Below are 16159 nucleotides of genomic sequence, written 5' to 3'. Positions count from 1 at the left end.
ACATGGAATAATCTGGTGGAGTAAAAGAATTAGGAGTTTGTGTACTGGTATTTTTAGTACTCTGTATCATTTCACCCTTTTTTGTCAGAGTGGTTCCTGGCTAACTTTCCCATGAGTTTTTAACCTCTTGTGAGGCTTTGCTTATGTAACAGGAAACGGGCTGTCAGGAACAAATAGTGGCATACCAGGAGCACACTTCAGTAGCAAATGACTTAGTTTGCTCTGCCCTTCACTCTCTTAAAGTAGACTGATACCCGATCTCAACTTGAAGACTTTTGCTGTGGCATTCCTAGGTTAAAATAATACAGTTTCAACTTCGCAAAGGCAAAATATTTTACCAAGACCATGCTTTACTCCAGGCGACAGAGGAGATGAGCTTATCATAAAGCGAATTTTCCAGTGGTGTCATGTCCTGGGACTGTGGATTTAAGTATATCTTCGCTTTTTCTCCAACTCTTAAGGCAGGAGTGATGTGCAAACTCCAGGAGAGAGATGACATCGGACGAATTGAACTGGTTCAGAAGCTGGCAAGAGACAACTGTCAGTTTTTGCAGACAGACAAAAAGGAACAGGAGAAATCTGAACACGTAAGCCCTTTTTCTCTTGGGGATGCAGGCTTGAAGGGGTGAAAAATGTTTCTGCCTCGTTGTATGTTTGAAGGAAAAAATATTTTAAATTCTTTAGTTTTGTTTTTTTTCCCCCAAAAGCATACTCCTTGGTAAAAATGACAGCTGCTCAAAACTCTAAGCCAGCCATTCATAACACTGGATTTATAAGAGAACTCTTCCCAAAAGTAAATCACATAGAAATATAAGAACACATGTAAGCAAGTACAAATGCATGTCTATTTATGATTTTGATTTGATGTCTTTCGAGTTTGACTTTGGGAATGTCAGCCCATCAGATAGTTTGTGGGGTATGAATTTTGAAAGTATATTCCTATGTACTTCTATGATGAGTCTGGGGTGGCTCTAGTTAGCAAACAGACGTATCCTGAGTTAGTAGAAATAAATGAAAGCAGAGTAACAGATTATAGATGCTTTCCCGGAGTGGGGGAGTCAGAAGAAGAGTTTTCCCAGTATCTTCTGAATGTTTGTGTTCCAACAAAAGTTACACTGTTCAGTTGTAGTTAAACTGGAGGAAAGGGACGCTGTGCTCGGTTCTCCTGAAAGCCGTCATTCAGACTGAGCCTTAGAACTGAGATGCCTTCCGTCAGGCCAGGGCAACAATGGCACCACTTTCTTCTGCTACGCATTGTTGTCTGCTGACTTTGTGTTGTTGTTTGTAAGACTTCGCTCCCAGTGCTCAACTATCCGGGATTGCTCATGAAGGGGAAAATTCCTCAGTGCTTATAAACATGTCTCCCTCTGATTTTAATTTTCCCTTGGAATTTTATTTTCAACCTTTTCCAAAGGGGAAAAATTGCTTCATGCCTTCTCTTCTCCAAGGCCATGAGCACAAATGTCAGATTTTTACTGAGCAGGAGAGGAGGTGAGATGTTCAAGCGTGGGAGGCTGTTTAGGTCAACATAACACATCTCTGACTGCAACATCACATCATAACAAGTGGTGTCTTGAGGGGGAGTATGATTAAGCACTTTCAAAGCCTCATAACTGAGCTATTCAGGGGGACCATTGACTTTAAGTGAGAGTGGACGTGTCAGGAGCCTTCAGTTCACTAGGGACTATTGAAAAATTCAGGGACTTGTTTAAATTGTTAAAAGCACCCTGAAGGATGATTCTGTCAAAGACTGACTCTTAATCTCCGCCATGTCCTTAGAATATTTGGGATTAGTGTGTGACTTAAGCTTCTCAAAACATTATTCCTTTTGATTGATTTAAATTGGAAGAGCAACAGTTTTCATTTACCATATTTTGTTGATTTCAAATTGCATGTTTCCTCCACATTTTAGCATCTCTGAAATCAGGATAAGTCTTAATGATTGATCATATGAAAACACAACCTGGTTTAACTGTGAGCATTTATCTTTCCTAGTGGTCCTTAAAATGAGTGATATGTATTACAGTGAATTGCATATTCAGTTCAGTGGAACAGCGACAGCCTGAGGGTAGGGCAAGAACTTTTAAAGTCAGACAGATAGAGTGCCACTTAATCACGGCTAGAAATCATCAGCCTTATGCCTCAAACAACTTTAGGCTTATTTAAAAAGATAGCTGTATTGCATTTGCCTTGCATTTAATTGAATCCAGAATATTATAGTTACAGTTAATGAGACTATCATATCCTCTAAATATATAAGTGAAATCTGAACTTGGTGCTGGTAGTTGTAAAGACTTGTAACTTAGGATAGAAATTTAGTGGTATAAGATTTACAGCTTTGCTTATGGTTATCTACTCTCTGTTCTCTTTAATCCTTCATTTTAAGATCGTAAAATAGAACACTAAGGTTTGTTACTTTTTGCATGAATGTCGTAATATGGATGCATTACCAGCTCTGAAGTACTTATGTTCCTGAGAGAAAAAAGGTGTATAAATAAACATTGGCATTATGGCCTTTGCTACTAGACCTCACCTACTGCAGTTTAGAGTAAGGAGAGGTGACTATTCAGGATCTTTCCTCCTTAGTGACGAACATAATCTCAGCCATTCTGCCATGTCCCTCCATGCAAGATGACAGCAGTTGAACTGATCTGCTCTGCAAGCTGATATTTATACAGGGCTCTACTCTATGGATTATTTGACACTAGATGCTTATACTTTTTGCAGTAATGTATTAGCAAAAAAAACCCATCTGGTCGATTATCTTGCTCATTTACGTCTTGAGCATTTGATAGAGCTGTATACACATTGGCTTGCACTCTGAGTTCACTGTGCTCCCTGCCCTCAATCTCTTTTCAGTGGCAGTCATCTGCTCTGGCTCATGAAAACCCGGGGATAACACGCAGTATGTACAGAGGAAACGGTCATTTACTTAATGTAAACCTAGGCCCGCAGTTTCTTCTTTTACAACAGTAACAATAATGACCAAGCCCCGGAGTTAGATACAGATTTCCTTTCTTTTACGATTTTAAAATGCTTCAGCTACGTCATCTTCCATTCCTGGGCCAAAGTTATTTAAGTAGACAATGGTGAAATTTGAGTTAGAATCTAAGTTACCCATTGATTTTTTTTTTTTAAACTAAACTACACTGCTTCTACACTTCTAGAATACCACATCCCTTTAAATGCATAGTGCCAAAATGAAACAGCTCCTTCTTAAAGTACTACTGAATAGAAAAAGAATAAAGCTTTTGTTGCTGGCACATCTTGTTACAAATAGGAGCTTAGAGCTTTCTGGGTAGGGCATTTCTAATATTTTCTTAAACTGGCCAATGCCATTATTATAAATGCATGCAATTAGAGAAACACTTCACTGTGCTTTTGCCAAGGTATTTCTGAAAGAAAAATATTTAAATGTATAATCAGCACAAGTTTCTCAGGAAGCACTTGGTTTTCTTATTTTATATTAACAAGCTGTAGGTAAAATTAAGCAACGCTCATTACTAAATGTTGAAAATTATGATGTGAGAACTTGAAGAAGGGGACAGAAGTTGGTTATTTCTTCTAAACATGATGATAGTGGGATTAACATTGGGTCATCAACTCTTTAAAGAAATTACCTCTTATGTAGACATCATATTTCCCCATCTTAATCTGATTATATTAACAGAGGAAGGGGCACATGTTACCAAATGGGGACGTTCAGGCTTGACCTGGAAGGCTAATGGTCACAGCACAGTTTGACAGGGAAGAGCCTCGAAGTCACAGAACTAGCAAAAGACACATGACTTGAGCCCTGGGCAATTCATGGGGAATGAAGGGGAGTGGGCTGTAAGAGAGGTTATGATTCATTTGTGTAAGGCCTCATAAGGCACTGAAAGGAGTTTAGGCTTGCCTTTCTGGCAAAGGGAAGCCATCGATGAAGGGAAGTGTGGCACAATCAGGTGCGGTCTTCCTAAGATCTTTCCGGCATTGGCTTAGAGGAAAAAATGAGTGGAAAAGAGGAAAGTGTTGGAGAGAATCCTTAGAAAACTATGATAGTGAGTCAGTGAAAGGTGAAAGCCTGAACCAAGGTGGTAACTTGGGAAATAAGAAGGCTGTAGATGACAGGAGTCACTGAGATGGTAAAACTGGCAGTATTTGATGGCTGGTGATGGGGAGGGGTGCGGGGTAAGAATGTGTGTTATATTAAGCATTTTTTAAGTTTTTATTAAGGCTTCTTTGGTATAGTGGTAGACATAAGAATGTTCTGTTTAGCATTAGAATGGTTGGTCACCTTTGGTGAAAAGCTACAAGACATTTACCTTGCTTTGTTTCCTTGCAGTATGTTTCAGGTGTCTGAGACACAGACACCTGAGTATCTAGAGCACTCAGTGTTTATCTCCCTGGCAAATTGTCGGGTCAGGGTTCTGGCTTACAGCATGGGAACCACATAAACCATCTTCTCATACCAGACCATTGGAAAATACCTTGGGCAGACAGAGTCTCTGGTAGCTACAAAATTAACTGATTTTAATTTTAATAATTAAAATTAATTTAGCCAAAGCTTTGGCATTTCCTGCAATGATGTGTGCGCCTTGTTCAGAATTATCTGTGATTTTAGGGATGCTCTGTTGACCCATGTAATCTGAGTTGGCATTACTAAGCTGTTATTTTAGAATGCTCTTGATCATTTATTCATTCCATATACCTTTATTAAGGCCAGTGTCCTAGGGGATTCAGAATAACTATGGTGGCTTCTACCCTGAAGAAGTACAGTCAGGTGTAGAAAGAAGACAATGACGCAGATAACTGAGGTATAAGGAGACAGTGTTGATAATCTGCAGAGAGATACACAGAAGTCAGAAGAAGAATTTACACCCAGGGAAACAGGATTCTCTGTTACAGCAGAGGTAAAGTGTGATGTGAGAGCTGGGCTAGAGCGGACTCAAGTCTGATGGCTTCTGGCTGCGTCTTCTCTCCCCAGTCATTGCAGGAGGCAGGGCTGAGAAGGACAGGAACCTGGGACATCCAGAATCATGATAATCTCAAGAAAGAGGAATGACCAGGACCACCCTGCATGGAACAGACAGAACAATTACATAAGGAAGGGATGGTGGTGGCAGATGTGGGAAGGATAAAAGAGAATGCGAAGGTGCCTGCTTTGTTCGAGTCCTAAGTTAGATTTGAACAGCATGTAAACTGCTCATACTTTTGTAGCCGTGAAATAGCTGTATTAAAGAATATATCTAGAGGTGGATACTTTTCTGGGACACAATGGTACTATTGCCCAGAAGAACCAAACTATTCCTAAATTGTAGCTTTGGTAGCGTATTGACTTGCAGTGTATACATGGCAGTAGTGGCTGCTAAAGTGAGTTCCTAAATTCTGAAGTGCAGAAATGTGGGTCTGTAAAATGTGTGTGAGAGCTCTGCTAAGCGGTGCTTCCCTAGGGACTCTGTCTATAGCCCTCCCTCTCCCCACCGGTTTTCTCCAGTTCCTTTGTTGAGACTGAGGACCCACCCTACTTCCTTCCCCTTTTCCCATTCACTTATGAAATATGGGTGGGAAGGGGGTTTTGCACATTCTGAAACTTAACCTTGGCGTAGTCTGCTGCCAGGGTAGCGTCCCTGTCACTCAGCCTCAACCAGGATTTCCTTTTCCCTGTTTCCTGCAGCCTCATCCTGCAATTCTGCCTACGTCAAAGGCTTCCTTGTTCACAGATGACTAGGGGACACCTAGGGTATTCTGGCTGCTGTCCCTCTTATTTCACCTATTAAAAGTTAGTCTCTGCCCTTTTCCAACTTCTCTTTGGTCTATTACTTTGTTTTAAAAATAAGGCTAAGCATAAGGTGAAAGCCCTCTTTTTACTCTACGTGAAACACTAAAAGCAAAAGTGGTTTTATCATTCTGTATTCAAACTTGCATTATGTATGAAGGCAAGTAAAGTTTAGAGCAACCATGGCATTACTCAAAGTTTATCAACAATTTAGTTTAACCAAGAAACTACTTAACTACAAACAGAATTTTGTAACATTATTGCTTAATAATGAAAGCCAGAATTCAGGTACATATAATGGGCAATTCATAATATGTTAAGTTGCCTGCCTGACAAACCACTGTGTAGACATGATGATGTTTTTCTTAATAACAAAAACTTGACTTTGCGTTGGTTTCATGCTAAGGTCCCCTTTCATAGGAAGGAGACTTATTTGAATGAATGATTCTAGTTCATTTTTGATCAGGATTAATATGGCCACAGAGTAACACAAAAAATGGTAGAAGATGGTTCATGCCTCCCAGAAGTTTACAAGTGAGTTGGGGGGGGGGGGTGGAAATTCACACATGGAAACAAGTAGTCTCCAAGACGGTATTTATTCAAGTGTTTTACTACTGTGACAGACATTGAGAGAGGGAAACACCCCTGATAAACACATTTCACAACTGCAGCAGCCCATGCTCCTCTGCATTCCACAGCAAGGCTTACAAGTGTGGTTCGCTTCCCGTGCTCTTTAAATTCTGGTTTGTTGCAATTATTTATTTATTTGTTTATTTGCCAGGAAAATGGCAGCTGAGCTGCCAGTGAAAGCGGCGTGCTCATGCTGTCTGGTGGAGCCATCTGCTCATTAGCTCTGTTTTTAAGTTCTCACAAGAAGCCCATTGCAAGTCCCGACACTGATTTTTTTTTTTTAATGAGTTTCAACGTTTTTAAAGAGAGAAATTTGTCATTATGGCATTTGTTTTTTTAAATACTCAAGTTTATTTTAAAAAGCCCAGTTAAGAAAAGTGATACTGGCTCAGTTAGATTTATCAAGATCATGTTCTCAAAGATCTTGTATTCCCCATGGGACAGATGCTGCTCCCTAGGTTGATGAAGTTCTTACTCTTATAAAATTAAAGTAGTTGTATCGTCTCTAAAATGTCTGATAGGGGCACCTGGGTGGCTCAGTTGGTTAAGCGTCTGGCTTCAGCTCAGGTCATGATCTCCTGATCCATGAGTTCAAGCCCCACATCGGGCTCTGTGCTGACAGCTCAGAGCCTGGAGTCTGCTTCAGATTCTGTGTCTCCCTCTCTGTCTGCCTCTCTCTTTCTCTCAAAAATAAATAAACATTAGAAAAATTTTTTTAAATAAAACGTCTGAGAAATCATTAAAATGAGATATTGAGAATCAGGTTATTTTTCTTTTGTTTATGCCCTCACCCACCCCCCTCCACCCCCTGCCTCAGTGGTATATGTTACTCCAGACCCTGGACAACCTTGCATTATTTTCCTTTCTACCCCCATCAAGGCCTGATCTGCATTATTGCTAATAATATAACAATATCATTACCTTCTAGATTGTTGTCTGATTAGGTAACACTAGAAATCTTTGGTAGTTTGGTTTCATTTTTTGTTCATAATGGATGCCTTAACACCAAAAGGTAGGGAAAAGATGCACAGACAGATGGACAGTCCTTCACAGACAGATGGACAGTATTTCATGACAACTGTGTACCACTGAGGCTTGGAGAAATAAGAACATGAAGAGATCCCAGGGAGAAGGAAGACCTAGGTACCAACTTATAAAGTGCTTTCATTCCTGTGGAAGGTCCTGATACATCAAAGCCTGTAGAGAGCTTACACTGCAAGAAATTCAGAGGCTGAATTCACAGTTCTCTGTGTGGTAAGTGTTCTGCAGAGTGCTATGGAAGTTTGTCACAGGGGTCTAGGGAGACATGCATACGTCCCTGAGGAAGAGAGAATCGGAAGGGCCAGAGGCATCACTAGGAGAACTGAGGAAAGACAGGCATTGCTGGCAGATGAGGGAACACGAGTGAGGATGACATTGTGAACGGCTCATGCCAAGAGATGATGCTGCAGCCCTGGGGGCAGAACCAAGTGGCTGGGGCATGGCCGCAGGGGGAGGGCCACGGGGGCCAGAGGATGCAGAACCTTACAGGCTTAGCCAAAAATTGTGTGCTCCTAGCCAGATAGCTTTGAGCTCTCGTGAAGAATTTTATAAGCAAGAGAGAAGAAGGTGATTTACAGTTGAATTTTTGAGACTCCTCTGCTGCAGCGCCAGAATGGGTTTGCAGGAAGATGGGTCCCACTCGCTTCCTTTTTTCACAGGCTTCTCTGTTGGTTTTACAGAAGCAGTCACCAGCATAAACTAAGGATTTCGTGTGAGGAGCTCCAGTCCGTGAACTTGAGCTAAAGTCCCTGGGAAGGCAGAATGTCCAATTATAGCTCAATTCTGATTCTTTAGCTTTACCCTAAAATACACCACGACACTATCATTTTCTTGAAAACGCTGGCTGTGATTCAGTCCTGTTTTTATAGAAATGAATTTTGCGCTTGCGTGTCATGTGAATACTTTCTGTTAATGACATAAGCTTATATGTTCACTTTAAAAATACTTACTCTGTGGTATAATGTTTGCCTCATATTGATTCAGCCAAAGTTTGGTGATTTCTGAGTGATTCAAATACTTCAGTTGATAAAGATGAGGAAAAGAAATGTATAAAAGATTTCCATATAAGATGGAAAGAATTTTTTTTTCCTTTTGCAATGGGAAATGGATTGAAGGAGGATTCCATCTGGCATACAACAGCCCTAAATGTTGTCTTAAGATAGCAAAAATAGAAGACTGCTTAAAATACCATAACAGAACATAACAGACTGCGGCCAAGTGTGCAGTACATATTTCTCTGATAAATCATGTTAAATACCCACATTTTACTTAAAACATGACCATGTTCTTATTTTTCATTACATAAAAATTTGTCTTCAATTAAAAAAAAAAAAGTCCATTCCATTACTCAAGCAGGAAAGGTTTGTTTTTTTTTTTCTGTAGAAGTTGATGCTACAGCCCTTAGGTTTACCTGGAATAGATTTCTTAATTTTTCTGGTGGTTGTTGTTTTCCAGGATTTCCCTCCTATATTAAAAAAAAAAATGGAGAAATAAGGTATGGCATGTAGATTCATTTACTGTACATTTGTCCATAATTAAGTGAACAAGGCTCAACAATTTTAAGAAGCCCTTGTAAATGTCCTCTTTGTTCAGGTTCCAGGAATGGCTGGGCATGATTGAGGCAAGCTGAGTCAGAATAAAGGATTAGGGGCTCCTCGAGATCCAAGAAACACATAGAGGGAGAGACTAATGGTGATAATAAGACAATTAAGATGGCAGGAAGTGGCTTGGGGGTAGGGATTTGTAGGGAGGCTCATGAAAACTTAATGAGTCATAAGAGCATATCTTGGTGATTGCAAAAGTGGGGGTAGGATAGAAATAAGGTAAAATTTTGGCCCTCTGCAGTCAATGAGGAGAGAGAATGGTACTTCAGACAGATGAGTCCCTAAACCTTTCATGATCTTGCCTTGGCTAGGATTTATAGAGGTAAAACAAGCTTCATATTGACACTCTTATGAATACAGAAGTCTAATGATCCCCAAATGGTGCAATGCATAATAAAATCCTAAACTGAATTTTATGCTTGATGGATGCTATCACTTTCTTGCTGCTCATTGAACTTACTGTTATTACAAATTGGGGGATTGTGATGATGCGTTATTTTTTGCAATCAGTCTGAGTATCCTGGAGTTTTCCTCTGAGAGTCATAGCCAGTGGGAAGAACTTGAGATATCCTGTGTCCTGATTGTTTGGGTAAGAAAAACTTTCAATCAAAAACTGGCACCTGCTAAATAGGATTATAAAGTGTTCCTCTAAAATGGGCAATAAATACTATACAGTCCATTAATTCTGTTGGAAGTTTGTTAATCACAAGAAAAGGTTAGAAATATGTCCATTAATGATATTCTTCTTGTAAAAATAGATACCTTTTAATGTCTGTAATCAGAAGCAAAAAATCAATAAAAATAATAATTACTAGAGATCTTTTAGGTTTGTTAGAGAAAGTTATAATTCAATCTTGGTGTTTTTATCTGTGTTCCTAAAAATGGAGTTTGTGGGGACGTAAAGTGAGGCTAGCTTGATTGAAATGACCTTTGTCCCCATAAAACATTTCTGATGAACTGCTTCTCCCCTATTTATTACCAGTTTCCCTATCAGAAAATTAACCCAGCAACTCCCAAAAGCAGGCACAAGCAATTTTGTCCACAAAAAATAAATGGGATCATTCAGTGCTTTTCATCAAATAGCCATAGGGAGGCAGAGCTCTAAAAAATTATCTCAGTATTAAAACAATACTCAGAGATAACTCTAAAAACATGGGAACCAAGAGGGTAATTGAAGCCATGGAGATAATACTGTGTCCTCTAGTAATTTGTATGACTGGAACTTTAAAAGATGTAAGTGAACAGAACTACAAAATATAAAAATGGCAGAGACAGGTAGCACACATGGCCCCAGTTGGTGCTGATTTAGAGCAACAGGTTTGAGGTTAAGGGATAAGCCAACCAAGGTGGTAAAGGGAAGATTTTGAGTGTGGGTGAGGCAGAATTCTGACTAACCTTAAAATCCAAGAGAAGAAATCTTGGAACGAAGCAGAGAGCCAATTTTATTCTGATTGTCTTCTGAGGAATATACTTGAATGCCAGATGCTTGTGGACAGAAACGTTTCATGACTTGTTGAACTATTAAATGCCATTTCCATTATAATTTGGCAATCAAGCCTGACTTTATCTCAATTTTAAGTAGATCACATTTCCGTCCCAACTCGGTAAATCTCAGATTCCTGTCCTTCAGTATTATTCATAATCTTGGCATAGAGCAGAGATCTGCACAGACCTGAGGAAAGTTCACCACACCCTGGAAAAATCCTTGTTCATAAAGATCAGAGAGCCCTAGGTGTATTCAACACCTGCAGCTGTTGTTTCTCTTGTTGTACACCCCCCACGCCTCTGCAAGGCTTGCCACTTTGGCATCTTTGCCCTGATCTCTACTCTTACGTATCACATCTGGTGACTCCAGAACCTCTGGTGAAGAATATGGTGGAAGAAATTTTGCTAGTCCATTTTGGCCTAAACCTAAGTTTTTGAGACTCCTTCAATCCGGAAGAGAAAAGCCAGAAATGGTGTCTCTTCCTTCTGAGTGACAGAGGATGGCAGGCTGCAGGCATAGCAGTCTGAGGGGCCCTAAAGAGAAGAGCTGGGTAACACAGGCTCATGGGAGACCCGGAGGGAATTTACAGTGCATTCCTTGGTTGAATGTGGTGACCTGCCAACGCTGGAGAATTCGGTCACTTACCTAACTGCGCTGAGATCTTCAGACAGAAGCCAGCATCCCTCATCAGACATTGAGTTTGTCTACCATTAGCAGCTTATCTCGGATTCCCAAGCCTGAGCTCAGAGACATGATGAGAAAGAATCCTGGTAGGTGAGGATGGGTGGCAGCCAAATAGCTATTCAGCTTGCTGCTGCCAGTAGTGATCATTCAGCCATTACACATAAAATTAACTTGGTTGAGGGCCCAATTTTTAAGCTCAGTAGAACTTTCTCCTTTTCATATATAGAGCAGATTTTTCAAATACCTGGCTAAGATTAATTCAGTCTTGCCTTCATTCATTAAGAAAAACATTTGTTGAGCACCTTTGACCCAGGCACCACACAAAACAGAGCAGAGACGGGAATGAGCAAGATCTGATTTGAGCCTCAAAGGCCCCCTCCCCTCTCTACGGAGGGAGAGAACAAAGATAGGAGACTGAAGAGGACCACCCTACACACCGAAGAAAGGGGCATACTTTGAATAAGGTATTTGTTTCCAGAAAATTGTTACTTCACATTCCTGTGAGGCATTTGCTAAATTCAGCATCATTTTGTACTTCCTGGGTTAGGACCGGGAAAGGACATAAATCACAAAAGGCAAAGGTCATACTTCTCAAATCTAAAGAAAGTTACATATTGTTGGCATTTGCTGTTTTCCCCTCTTCCCATGTGCTAGCTACGAAATACACTTTTTAAAATAGTATACTGTTTATAGTTTGGGGCCTGTTTTACTGATTGAATTTCCTTCTGAAAACAAGTTTCTTGAAGAGGTTATAGGTGTTTTAACAATCGACAGCAAGGTATTAGGCATCTTGCTGGAGTTTATAGCACATTTCTGTGAAAGATTTTTTTTTTTTTTTTTTGGTTTAAAATTGTTCTACTGATTGCAAAAGTAATACACGGCTTTTGCAGAAAATTTAGAAATATTAGAAAGCTACAGGAAGAAAAATTTAGTGGGCAACCATGATTGTCCCTCACCTTGCCCAGTGTGTCAGTATATACATTATGAGTCTTGCCTTATGTTTTCGTGGCGTACTTTACTTAATCACCCTTCAGTTTGGGCACAAATATGTTTACAAATTTTGCTGTTATAAATGATCTGACATGTACAACTCTAGAAAATTTTTTACCTAAATTTTTAAAATAAAGTTTGATTTATTTTGAGAGAGAGAGAGAGAGAGAGAGAGAGAGAGAGTGTGTGTGTGTGTGTGTATGTGTGTGTGTGAGCAGAGGAGGGGTAGAGACAGAGCGAGAGGAAAATTCCAAGCAGGCTCTGCACTGTCATCATGGAGCTGGACCTGGAAACTCATGAACCACAAGATCATGATGTGAGCCAAAACCAAGAGTCTCATACTTAACCGACTGAGCCACCTAGGCGCCCTAATTTTATGTTTCTTAAGGATAAACTCCTAGCTTAGTAATTTCTACTTACAGGTATGAAATGTTCATCTCTTTTATGTTTTTGCTCAGTTACTTTCCATAAAGCTTGTGCCAGTTTTCACTTACATCAGTGATACGTGAAAGTACTTGTTTTGTAATGTCCTCACCCTTACCCTCATTGAACATTGTGATTCTCAGGGGGAAAAATTAATTATTTTTTTTGGTTGATGGGGGGAAAGTATTACCTAGTTCAAATTCAAATTTCTTATGAGGTTGGATATTTGCAATTTATATCAATCCATTATCTTTCTTCTATAAATAACCTGTTTACCTCCTTTGCCCATTTTTCCATTGGAATTTTTCTCATTGATTTGAATAAGTTCTTTATATATTAAGCATATGCATCCTATTTGCTGTATGTAGTTTTCTCCCATTTGTTTCTTGTTTACTTATTTTTATATGTATATGAGCAAAACAGTTGATTCACATTTTTTAATTTTTAAAAATACCGTGAAAATGAAAAAGTCCTTCCCCATTCTGTGGCCAGATACTCAATTTTATTTTCTTCTATTTCTTCTAGAATTGAACTTTTCACTTCTGTCTTCAGTTGATTTACTATTTTGTTACCAGTGTTTAAAAAATCCATTTTATTCTGGAGGAATTAAAATTCTGTTAACAAATTTCCTCCAAATTAAATATATTGAGTACAAATGGAGTGAGTCACATTACCTCTTTGAGCTTCAGTTTTCTCATCTATAAAGTTAGGAGATGAGTGCTCTAAGATTTCTTCTACCTCTGAAATTCTTTTCTTAACTTGAAGACACCACCCCTCCCCCAAATTCATCAGCATCCTTACTTTTGAGTGTTGGTACTTCTTGGGAAATTGTTGCCATTTTATAGCAGATAACAATTGATTACCCAGGAGGCTTTCAGTAGGCATTTTCTACTATGATGGAACATGTCTATCAATGCCAAGAATCATTCTGTTCTTTTATGTTCTAAAAATACTCCTGTGGATAGAACTTCTAAAAATTTACTCTCTGTGAAATAGTGTTGATATGGGACAGATGGCTGATCGAGCATATCCAGCTACAAGTACCTCTGCTATCAGGGTATTATAGTTATATTTCATGTCAAGTCATTAAATACTTGGAATTGTTTTCCTGAGTTCAGAATGTCCTGAAGAGGATTGAGAAATGCAATTCCCAAATAATAACAAACCAAAAAAATGTTAGATCTTACTGCCTTGAACTCTTAGAAATAACAAGGAAGTGGACTAGCTGTTTATACTGGCTAATAAGTTCATTAACTAACCACTATCCACAGCCTAGCTCCAAACTACTCCTTTAAAAAAAAATGCAGATTTATAGCTCTCCTATAAAGAATTTACTCTTTGAGGGCAATCCCCATTTTTATTTGGACTTTCATCCCCAGTGTCTAGCGCTAGGCTTTCAATCAATGTTTGAATCCAACAGAGAAGGCATTTGTAGGTGGTTTGAGATGTTTTTCCCAAGTTCAACCAAACCAAATCTGTACAAATCCGAAGTTTTACCAGATCCAGGTTTCCAGTTCTATGGAGATTTTCAGCTTTCAATGAAAGATTTTGTACTATAGGGAATTTACCTGAAAAAGCGGGCAGAAAAGACCGGGAGATTCATCACGAACAGTCAGTTTGTAAGTGTAGACAAGCCTTTGGGAGAATTCATACTTGGTAAAAAGTAGACAAAAGCTTTGAATCTTGAGTCACAGTTTACGGAGCAAGGATTTTACCCTAGGCAGGTTTGTCTATGATGATTTCGATCCTCTTTGGCACCCAAGTACAAGTTAATATTCAGAAAAATAGAAAGTATTTTTATCTATATTGTATCATTGAAGTACTTCCATTTCTTTCCAGTGTATCTTTTCTTCACACACACCCATCCCCCACCCCAGAAAAAGAGGGAGAAAGACCAATACTATGCAACCAAATTTATTTTTGTCTTATTTTAACCATGTCTCTCTCTTTTTTTTTACCTTCTAATTTTGTTTGTATGCCTCTCACATAGTTTTAGCAATATTTCATTGCTTTTTAAATTCTCTTGACCTATTTTAATACCAACTTTCTATACTTTTGCAATGAACCAAGAGTAATACAATCTTTCTTTCTCCCAGTCTGCTTTCAAGCTGGGGAATGAGGTTTTTGAGATGTTTACTGCGGAGACCAAAGGTGTGCCTCTCTAAAAACACCAAGGAATGTACAAAACATGAAAAAACAAGAATATTTTCAGTTGCTTGTGTTTCCTTGTCTCCATGCCATATGATCTAGCAGTTGGTACGCTAACTAGGAATTTTTCATTCCCTAACTTGCGTAAGTACTCAGGCTGCCTCTTTTATTACTGCTTTGCCCTCTCTAAAGTTAAAAATGCATGCATATGTGTGCACACATGCAGACACACACATGTAAACACACATTTACATAAACGCAAAAGAGATTTGGGAAGAGTTACAGAGTTCCTTGACTTGGAGCCTTCCCATTTTCCAAGCATATTACTTTATACTTTCTTTACTTTTTATTAAAACTTGTTTTCTGGCTTTACTGAGATATCATTGACAAATAAAAACCACATATGAAGTGTACAATGGGATGTTTTGATGTATGCATACATTGGAGTGATTATCCCAATCAAGGTAATTAACATATCCGTACCTCACAGTCACATGATATGTGTATGTCTGTGTGTGGTGAGAACACTTTAGATCTACTCGTAGCAAATTTCAAGTATTCACAACTTTGTAAATTTGAATAATACTTCTGAGTCTGTTCAGAGCTAGCTTTTTCAAGTAATTTCAGTTGATAATTAGGTTTTCACTTAATGGCAAAGTATTTTCAAATAACTGAATTTCCTACAGGAGGAATTTGGAAGGAGAAGCCAAAGCTATAGGGAACAGTCAGGGCTAGCTTATCAAGTACTGTGCTAAAAATCCCTACTGTCCTCTTGTTACTCAGATTTTAAAGGCTTCTATAAAACTACTGTGCCTTATTCAAACCCCAAGTGACAAGGATATCTACAACTAAAATGTGGAAACTTTGAGTCATAATTTAGCATAGGTTTTCATCCCATCTCTCGGCTGCTTGGGGAGAGTGTCAAGATATTTTCCCTTTAGAATAACTTTGCAAGTATGTCACACACACATGCAGGGACACACACACGCGGTTGAAATTATTTGAGAATACTTGGAAACTAGAAGATATTTCTAGATAACATTTATATTTGTCACGTTTGTAAAATCTAGGAAACAAGATTTCAGATTTTTTTTTTTTCTGTCTCCGGTAACACACGTATTGTATTTTGAGGGCCGTCAGGATAAACCAGTAATGAGAGACAGAAATAAGAGCTGTTGTCGGCACTAAATCATCTCAGGTTTTCACAGATACGTCGCAAGTGTATCCGTCTGCGTGGATGCCACGTATTGACGGAATTCACATTTGCAAAATATTGACAGTTTTTCTCCAGGGACCCTGGTCGTTGAATTTTTTCCCCTTTGTTCTTCTGCATGTTAGGAAATGCTTACAGATCTAGGATTTGAAGCATCCTCCTATCTTCTGAATTACCTTCAG

At 39.0% G+C, this 16159-nt stretch overlaps 1 protein-coding gene across 1 annotated transcript in view; it reads left to right on the top strand.

Moving 5' to 3' along the window:
- The window catches only part of RAPGEF5 (Rap guanine nucleotide exchange factor 5), a 233780-nt gene that overhangs the window by 130749 nt on the left and 86872 nt on the right, over window positions 1-16159 (top strand). Inside the window, exon 9 of the mRNA XM_045495057.1 lies at window positions 462-587. Within this exon, the coding sequence (XP_045351013.1) occupies window positions 462-587 (126 nt within the window). The remainder of the gene's footprint in view (window positions 1-461; window positions 588-16159) is intronic.

The sequence above is a fragment of the Leopardus geoffroyi genome, chromosome A2 (assembly GCF_018350155.1).
Source record: "Leopardus geoffroyi isolate Oge1 chromosome A2, O.geoffroyi_Oge1_pat1.0, whole genome shotgun sequence".
Taxonomy (NCBI): Eukaryota; Metazoa; Chordata; class Mammalia; order Carnivora; family Felidae; genus Leopardus; species Leopardus geoffroyi.
The sequence above is the reverse complement of the archived record's forward strand: the minus strand, read 5'-3'. Positions and strand labels throughout refer to the sequence as shown.